This window comes from Mus pahari, chromosome 6 (assembly GCF_900095145.1).
Source record: "Mus pahari chromosome 6, PAHARI_EIJ_v1.1, whole genome shotgun sequence".
Classification (NCBI taxonomy): Eukaryota; Metazoa; Chordata; class Mammalia; order Rodentia; family Muridae; genus Mus; species Mus pahari.
This window is the reverse complement of record NC_034595.1, coordinates 67,434,922-67,444,825: the sequence shown is the minus strand read 5'-3', so window position 1 is coordinate 67,444,825 and position 9,904 is coordinate 67,434,922. Positions and strand designations below refer to the sequence as shown.

The following is a 9,904-nucleotide window of genomic DNA, read 5'->3' as shown; positions in this document are numbered from 1 at the left end:
GCTAGATATTAACATGTGGTCATCTTCACTGCGCTAGATATTAACATGTGGTCATCTTCACTGCGCTAGATATTAACATGTGGTCATCTTCACTGACCAAACTCTCAATTTCTTTCAATCACTTTTCTCAGATAATCATTGTATAATCGTATTTGTTTAGTTCCTAGGCAGTTCATAATTTTAAGTGGCATGTCACCTCACTTTGGGTTATCTTACTAGTACACAGAAATACACTATTTAATAAACTGGGCATGGCAGCACCCAACTCTAGAGAAGTAAAGGCCTGAGTATCAGAAACTCAGAGTCATAATCAGAAACACGACAGACGTGAGGCCTGCCTCAGGTACAGGAGATCCTACCCAAAAGTAAATACATGACAAGTAAGTAAGTATATCTGTGTATATGTGTATATCTATATCTATCTATATATTTACACATATACATATTTACACATGTACACATATGTATAATACACAAACACATACAGAGAAAGAGAGTGATGTAACCTGCAACACAGACCCATTTTAACTCTTCCTTTCCAATCATGATGTCTTTTTATTTTTAAGACAAAGTCTCACAGTAGGCAGGCCTGATACTCCCTACATAGAGCAGACTGGCCTGGAACTCAGTGCGGGGAGGGATGAAAGGCACGCACCACCACTCCTGGCTCAATCACAACGCCTTCCAGAGGGAATGTCGTGTTCTTAGAGGAAGGCATTCACATTTCTATCATTAAGTATGATACCTTTTATCCAGTAATAGAAATTCTTCCCTATTCTAGTTTATCCCATGCTTTAAGAAATGAAAGAGTTGAATTTGCAAATAAGTTTTGTGAATATATTGAGTATATCATGTAAGTTTTTGGTTGCTTTCCTAGTATTTTTATTAAAGCACCCTTGCTCTTTTGAAATGAATCCTATTTAGTCATGATGCATAATGCTTTTTCTAAGGTTGCCTTCTTAGTGTTTTGCTAAATTTTTGTTTTCATTTTACTGAAAATAATTTTTTTCTCATATTATATATGTTGATTACAGTGTCCCTTCCCTCTACTCCTCCCAGTTCCCCCCCATCTCCGCTCCCTTGGTCCACTCTCTTTCTGTCTCTCATTAGAAAATAAATAGGCTTCTAAGGACAATAATAAAATAGATAAAAGAGAAACTAACACATTGGGTTTGGAAAAAAACAAACACAAGGAGCCAGGCATGGTGGCGCACGCCTTTAATCCCAGCCCTCGGGAGGCAGAGGCAGGCGGATTTCTGAGTTCAAGGCCAGCCTGGTCTACAAAGTAAGTTCCAGGACAGTCAGGGCTACACAGAGAAACCCTGTCTCAAAAAAACCCAGAAGGAAAAGAGCCCAAGAGAAGGCACAAGAAACAAGAGATCTGCTTGGTCACACACTTAAAAATCCCCCAAAACACTAAGCTGGAAGCCATAGTCTACTCAAAGAGGACCTGGTGCAGAGCCAAGCAGGCCCTGTGCGTGCCGCCCCAGTCTCTTCACATGAACTTTGATCATGCCGATTTGGGGCTTTGTTTCCTTCGAGTCCTCTCTCCCCTCTGGCTCTTACACTTGGTGGAGGCCTCAGTGTTCCAAGGTCTCTCAGTCTCTGGATCTGAATGGTGTCTGGATATGGGTCTCTGTGTGCGTTCCCATCTACGATGGAACAAGGGGGTGAGGATGGTTGGTGTTGTTTTGGTTGGCTGGTTGGTTGGCTGGTTTTGGTTTGGTTTAGTTTGGTTTTTCCAGCCAGGGTTTTTCTGTATTTCTGGATATCCTGGAACTCCAGGCTCACCTCAAACTCAGAGATCTGTTTGCCTCTGCTTACAAATGCTCGGATTAAAGCCATGCAGATTATTAAAAAATAAAGCCAGCAAGACTCTTTTTTTTTCTTTTTCATTTTATATGCTTAGTCTAGAAAGATTCATTATAATGGCTAGGCAGGGTACTTATGTGTAGAGCAGAGCAGTGTCCTTTTATTGCCCTCCCGCTACTTCTTAGGAACAATACCAGTTCGTTTTTACCCTGCATCTGTGGGCTACAGGCTCTGGTTCTTGATCACCCAAGCGCACTGGGTACGCATTCCATCTCATGGAGTGGGCCTTAAGTCAAATCAGATATTGGTTGGCTACTTTCATAAACTTTGTGCCACCATTGCAGTTACATGTCTTACAGGTAGGCCGCCACTGTCAATCCCAAGGGTCCGTGGCAGGGTTGGTGTTTATGTTTCATTTAATAGCATACAGAGGAACTTTCAGTACCAAAGGTATTCAAGCAATAGGGATAAAGGCTCTATATGGCACCAACTCAACTTCTCCATACTCAAAGAGTTGTGTAGGTGCTGTCCTCAGCAGTGGAGCCTTGCTATCAGCTTGTGGAGAACAACCTATAGCCTTGGCAACAGTCTGAGTCGTTTGGAGTGCCTCATGGCATCCCTTTGGCCAACAACTCAATTAGGTGTGACCCAATCTTATGACTGAAAGCTTCATTTGGTAACAAGAGATGACCAGTTTGGGCTCTGTCTCCCCAATTATTTGGCAATTTCAATTACATCACCTTCTCATATATGTATGTATTTTAGGAAGATTCTACTGTATTAGATTTCCATATGACCCCCTCAAATGACCTTAATTTCAGCTGTCTCTCTCCATATTTCCACCCTTGGCCCCCTCTCCCTCCCCACTTGATCCTCTTGTTCCATCCCCACCATCCATCCATTACTATTCAATTTCCATTTCCTAATGATATCTATCTGTCCCCCCTAGTCCCTTACTCTATATACCTAACCTCTGTGGTCCTACGGATTATAGCTTGGTTATCATTGACTTAACAGATAATATCCACATATAAGTAAAAACATACCATATTGTTTTTTCCAAGTATAGGTTAGCTCATTCTGGATGATTTTTTAAAATTCCATTTACCTGCAACTTTCACTGTTTCATTTTCTTAACTGCTAAGTAATATTCCATTGTGTAAATGTACCACACTTCCTTTATCTACTTTCCTATTGAGGAACATCTAAACTGTTTCCAATTTCTGGCTATTATAAATAGAACATCAAAGAATGTGGTTGGGCAAGTGTCTCTGTGGTAGGATGAATCTATGGATCTAAAGATCCATCTATGGACCTTTGGATCTATGTCCAAGAGTGTTATAGAGCTGGATCTTGAGGTAGATCAATTCCTACCATCCTGAACAGTCATACTGATTCAATAGTGGTTGTACAAATTTGCACTAACACCAGCAATGGATGGTGTTCCCCTTTCTCCACCTCTTCACCAACATGAGCTGTCACTTGTGTTACTGATCTTAGCCATTCATACAGGTGTAAGATGAAATCTTAAAATAGTTTGGAATTATATTTCCCTGATGACTAGACTAAGGTTGTTGAATATCTGTTTCTCAGACACTTGGAGTTTCCTCTTTTAAGAGTTCTATATTTAGATCTGTATTCCATTTTTAAATTGGGTTATTTGTTTTCTGGATATCTAGTTTTTTTGAGTTCTTTTTATATTTTAGATATTAGCCCTCTATTGGATGTGTAGTTGGTAAAAACCTTTTTCCCATTCTGTGGGCTGCTGGTTTGTCCAAATGTTGGTGTCCTTTGTCATGTAGAACCTTCACAGTTTCATAAGGTTCCATTTATTAATTGTTAATCTCAGTGCCTGCGCTGAGTGTTCTGGTCAGAAAGTCTTTTCCTGTACTGGTGAGCGCCAGGATATTCCCAGCTTTCACTTCATCAGGGTCAGTGTGTTGTTGGCTTTATGCTCAGGCCTTTGACCCATCTGGAGTAGAGTTTTGTGCAGGGTACTAAGTATGGGTATATTTGGATTCTTCTACAAGTAGCCATGCAGTTTGACCAACATAGTTGTTAAAGTCAATTTTCTTTGTATTGTCTTTCTAGCTTTTTTATTTAAAACAAATCAGGGGCTTACATATGGGCCTTCAATTCAACTCCACTGATTGACATGTCTGTTTTTATGCCAATACCCTGTATGTTTTGTTACTACAGCTATGTAGTACAGCTTAAAATCAGGAATGGTGATACTTTCATGAGTATATTTATTATTCTGGAACATTTTATCTATCCTAGGTTTTTCGTGTTTCCATATGAAACAGAAAATTGTCCTTTCAAGATCTGTAAAGAATTGTGTTAGAATTTTGATGAGAATTGCGTTACATTGCTTGTGGTAGAATGGCCATTTATGAATCTTATTGATGGGAGAGCTTATATTTCCTTCAATTTCTTTCTTCTTTTTTCTGAGTGAGCTTTTTTTCTTCTTATTATTTTGTGCTAGGAATACTTTTTTCTTTTATTGGATATTTTCTTTATAAATTTCTTTCTTTTTTTTAAATATTTATTTATTATTATATCTAAGTACACCGTCTCTGTCTTCAGACACTCCAGATCTCTTTACAGATGGTTGTGAGCCACCATGTGGTTGCTGGGATTTGAACTCAGGACTTTCAGAAGAGCAGTCAGTGCTCTTAACCTCTGAGCCATCTCTCCAGCCATTTTCGGTTTTTCAGGACAGGGTTTCTCTGTATATAGCCCTGGCTGTCCTGGAACTCACTTTGTAGACCAGGCTGGCCTCAAACTCAGAAATCCGCCTGCCTCTGCCTCCCGAGAGCTGGGATTAAAGGCGTGTGACACTATGCCCAGCCTATCAATTTCTTTCTTAAATGTCTTGAATGAAGTTTTTATTATACAAGTCTTTCACCTACTTAGTTAGGGTTACTCTAAGTATTTTCTGTTGCTTGAGGCTGTTGTTAAAGTTGTCTCCCTTATTTCTCAGTCCACTTGTCATTTGTAGAGAGCTACTGATTTATGAGTTAATTTTGTGTCCAGCCACTTTGCTGGAAGTGTTTATAGGAGACATGCCACCTCCTCCTTTCCTTGTTCTAAGACTTGAAGCCTGGTGATGACTGCCCCACTGTCATTTCTGTTCTCACAACTTAAGTAGAGTAAGTCAGACAAACATAGGCCTCTGTAAGTCATCCCACTCTAGACAGCAGTGGTATGGGCATGGCCTGGGTGTATATTTAAATGTACATGTAAATATATATAAAGGATATGCAAATGATATGCAAATGTACCACACATAGCCTTGTGGTGGGCGTGGCCTAATATGTATGGGTGTAGGCTTAGGTTAGTAGGCATGGCCTGGGTGTAGTAGGCATGGCCTGGATGTATATGTAAATGTATATGAAAATGTACAGCGGTGGCATACAGCGAGACATTCTGATACATTATGATAACACTGCACTTTCATCTCCTCCTTCATTTCCTTCCATAGACAGCAGGCCCTAGGATCCAGTTCTAAGACATCTCCCATAAACCTCTAACTCTTTTTTTTTCCCAGTCGCAATAAACATTCCCACATAGAAAAGGCCTAAGGTTGATGGCTATTTCACAGTGATTCTAATTACCTTAGATATTTTAGGAATGAAGTCTGGGAGCTAAGTGTAATAGCTTATACCTGTGATCAATACAAAATAATTTTCATGTGACATTTTAAAGGGTTCTTAAATTACATGTTTCTTTATGTTGAGGCACACATGTTATGTATGCATGGTGTACATGTGAAGACCAGTAAACGACTTGAAGGGCTGGCTTTCTCTGACTACCATGGGAGACTTTGGGTCATCAAGCTTGGTGGCCAGTGCCTTACCTACTGAGCTACCCAGTATGACTTTTGAGACATATCTGGCATTGTACTTCAATCCTATTCTACCATATCCGGCTACCATCTGTACCATCTGTTCCTCTTGCTTCTCCCCAATAGTGACAGGGATTCTCGGTATAGCCTTGGCTGTCCATCTTCGGCTTTTATGTTGTTTATATTTATATTCATACTCTTGTGTGAGAGAAAACATCCATAGTTGTCTGAACCTTGCCCTGTTTGACAGCACTCACTTGGTCATCTTTCTTTGCTTCCTACCTTGTCTTACAGTGGCATGATTATCATAATAATTTTAGTAGGCACATTTACCTCTGAGCAAGTATTATTACCTCTGCTCTACAGGTGAGACTAGACAAGGAACAGGTAAGTTGTGTTATCTATGTTACACAGCAAGTAAGCAACAAGGCCTTACTCAAATGCAGTCCATCCTAAAACCATTAGATGAACACTTGATGGCAGACTTTATCACCATAATCCCATCTCAACTTTATGATAATGACTTTCATTAATTAATGCTGATTTGAAAAGGTCATATCCCCAGAGAAGACTTACACCACAGAACAAGCGTAACATCCTTTCTTGCTACTCTCACGAATTAAGAATGCACCATCTGGTTTCCCATAAAGCAAGTCCTCTGCTTGTACTCGGTTGATATCCTCCACAAACCAGGTTTTCTCATCATAATGCGGCAGGTTCTCATCTTCCTCATTGATAAAATAGCTTCTAAAAATTAAATATTTGAAATATTATTCTAGCAATCAGTTTTCTTACATCTAAAAGCTAATAAAATGTTGTTCTCAGTCTTTATAAAATTAAATGAGTGTTCAGTTTTAAACAACTTTCCTATTTACTATGGCACAAAACCTGTAGAATTCATTCAGTACGCTAAGACATTTGAGTGGCACTGTATGCATCCAGGTCCCATGTGGGCCATTTCTATGCTCAAATGTGTACTCTGTATTCTTCAGGTAACTTGTGAGCCTGAGAGCCCACTTCCCACATGCGTAATGGAGCAGGCTCCTGAAGAGGGACTTACTCATCCGAGTCCTCATTCTTGATCCCCAGCCAGGCATTCAGGCGCCTCTGCCTCACTCCTCTGTGATTGAGCCATCTGCCAAGAGAGAAGACACTGTCAGAATGCAGCTGCTTGAACAAAGTAAGTATGTTGAACCCAGCTAAGTTTTAAAAGACCAGGAACTGCTTGTTTTTCCTAGTCTCTAGAAGAGTGGCCAGAGTTTCCCCTAAATTAGTCTCTCCATTGCTTTACCCTCAACAAATACCAAAACCAATTTCCCTGCAAAAGGGAAGAAACAAAAACTTGAAATTACGCAGGTATCGTCTTTTCTTTTCTTTTCTTTTCTCTTCTTTTTTTTTTCCTCTGGAAGCACACACATACTTGCGTTCAAACGTGGTAGAGACCCACAGTCTGAAGTAGGAATGTGAGAGTGGAGCATTCATGGGGGCTCAAGAGACAGCTTAGTGGGACTGCTCTTCCCAGCAACCACAGGGTGGCTCACAGCCATCTGTAATGGGATCTGATGCCCTCTTCTGGTGTGTCTGAGGACAGCAACAGGGTAATCATATACATAAAATAAATAAATCATAAAAAAAAAAAAAAGCCAATGACTATGAACCAGGAAAGCAGCTAATGACAGCAGTTGGGAGGAGCAGGGACAGAAGACCGTGTGCTCCCTGGTTTCCTAGGTGATGGATTTTTTTTGTGTTTGTTTTTTGTTTCAGTGAGGCAGGGTCTAAGTAGATCTGTCTGTCTGGCAGTTGGTGCACATCTTTAAACCCAAAGGCAGAGGCAGGCAGATCTCTGTAAATTCAATGCCAGCCTGGTCTACAAAGTGAGTTCCAGGACAGCCAGGGCTCTGTTACACAGAGAAACCATGTATCAAAAAAAAAAGGCAAGTAAAAAAGTGCACTAAGTGCAGTGCCACAGTTGCTCAGACATGCTTATGTGATTCAGCGTGTGTGTGTGTGTGTGTGTGTGTGTGTGTGTGTGTATACACCCAGTACAGAAGCACATGTTTACATTTGGGTATCCACATGATGGGAAAAGATTCATAATAAATGAGATTAAATACTTTTTATGTAAGAGGTACATGGTGGACAGTGATGAATATAGCTGCCTCCCAAAAAAGAGAAGAATATACCATCGTTTGTAGACAGAACTTTATTCTCTCTAAATAAGAATAAAATGAGGCCAGGTGTAGTAGCTCACACCTTTAATCCCAGCGCCAGGGAGGCAGAGGTAGGTGGATCTCTGTGAATTCCAGTCAGTCTAGCCCTCACAGTGAGTTCCAGCCAGAGCTACACAATGAGACTCCTCCAAAAAAAAAGAAACAAAACAAAAAAATGAAACGAATAAAATAACAAAAAAAAAGTCAGAAAGAAAAATCACTCATAAACACTGAGAGTTATTAAAAATATATTAAGAAGTGATTCCTGCTGGGCAGTGGTGGCACACGCCTTTAACCCCAGCACCTGGGAAGCAGAGGCAGGCGGATTTCTGAGTTTGAGGCCAGCCTGGTCTACAGAGTGAGTTCCAGGACAGCCAGGGCTGCTCAGAAAAACCCTGTCTCGAAAAACCAAAAAAAAAAAAAAGAAGAAGAAGAAGAAGAAGAAGAAGAAGTGATTCCTATATCACTGGTGTGAGTGTAAATAATACAGCCACATTTTAAACAGTGCTGGGGGTCCACAAACAGAACTACCATACAATTCAGCAATTCTACTCCTCTCATGGCCACAAGAGGACACATCTATTCACAAAAACATGCAGTATTTATATCCATCATACAAACAGGAGAACCTAACACCATCATGCCATGTGTAAAAAGCCATTTATAAAAGAATGCACATTGCATGCTTCATTTTGTGACATATTCTGAATAGCAAGACTGTCCAGGCCGAGTCAAGAAGCTCAGACGTTGCTAAGGGTCAGAGAACAAGGCTAATAGGGAAGATAGGCAAAAAACTATGTGATTGCTGCTTATAGTAAAAAAAAAAATGTTATTAAATATGCAGTGATGATTACAAATACCTATGTAAATGCTAAAGACACTGAAGTATACTCTTAAAATATGCAAATTGTTTAAGATGTAAATTATATTTTGATAGTTAAAAACAAGTGAGACAGGAATGGCAGTGTGGTTCTGCAAACAGAGCCTCAAAGCCTAACCCAGTGACCATGTGCACACACACACACACACACACACACACACACACACACACACACAGTGAGGGGAAGAGGAAGGGGTATTAGGAAGGGGGCTGAATCACTCCAGAACATATTACTTGGTGTTCATCATTAATTTATCTATAATTCTTATGGCAAACTAATTTTTATGAGTTTATTAATAGGAAGAACAGAAAATGATAACTGCTGGTCTCAAGCTCACAGAGACCCACCCACCTGATGCCTCTGACTGAATGCTGGGACTAAAGGCTGTGCCGCAGGCCCCGCCAACTCTTCTCTCTCAGGCAGAGCCTTTCACTGAACACAGACCTTCCCCACTGCTCAGTGAGTCCCTTGGCCTGTGCCTGGCTCCAGCATTCTAGTGCTGAGGGTACGGACATCCACTGCCACACCAACTTCACACAGGCTAGGACAAACTTGGGTCTTCATGCTTCTACAAGCAAGCACTAAGCCGTTTCCTAGCCCAAATGCACTTCCTTAACAGAAATTTTAAAGTATTTTGATACATTTTTTTTCTTTTATTCTTTTTTAAAATGTCATTGCATAACCCTGGCTGTCCTGGAGCTCACTTGATACACCATGCTGGGCTTGAACTCAGAGCTCCACCCTCTGCCTCTGCCCCTCTGCCCCTCTGCCCCTCTGCTTCTGCCTCCTGAGTGCTGGAACTAAAGGTGTGTGCCACCACCACCTTCAGCATTCAGATGCCAAGTTCTGAATGTATTTACTGAAAATTTCAGAACATTTCGAAGGACCCCAAAATTTACCTCAGGCCATTTTCTTATCAAGTATCCCCACCACAAGTAATCAGTATTAGTAATTTTATCTTGACCAGTATAAGCAAATGGAATTACAGTGATTATAGTAGAATCTTGTGAACTGTATGTACTGTGTGTACACATACAACTGAGAAGCTGTTCTTTCTTTCCACCCTGTGGGTCCTGGGGATCAGACTCAGGTTACCATGCTCAGAAGTGGGTGCCCTTGTCCATTAAGCTATCTCTTTTTTTTTTTTTTTTTTT

The 9,904-nt window shown here is 40.6% G+C and overlaps 1 protein-coding gene across 3 annotated transcripts in view; it reads right to left on the bottom strand.

Moving 5' to 3' along the window:
- The window catches only part of Pik3r3 (phosphoinositide-3-kinase regulatory subunit 3), an 81,216-nt gene that overhangs the window by 4,900 nt on the left and 66,412 nt on the right, over positions 1 to 9,904 (bottom strand). For 2 of the 3 annotated variants that reach the window (XM_029539709.1, XM_029539708.1), the window contains exons 9-10: positions 6,720 to 6,794; positions 6,236 to 6,406 (exon numbers count right to left, since the gene is read on the bottom strand). In XM_029539709.1, the coding sequence (XP_029395569.1) occupies positions 6,236 to 6,406; positions 6,720 to 6,794 (246 nt within the window). The remainder of the gene's footprint in view (positions 1 to 6,235; positions 6,407 to 6,719; positions 6,795 to 9,904) is intronic. The other variant, XM_021199734.2, reaches the window with a different exon arrangement.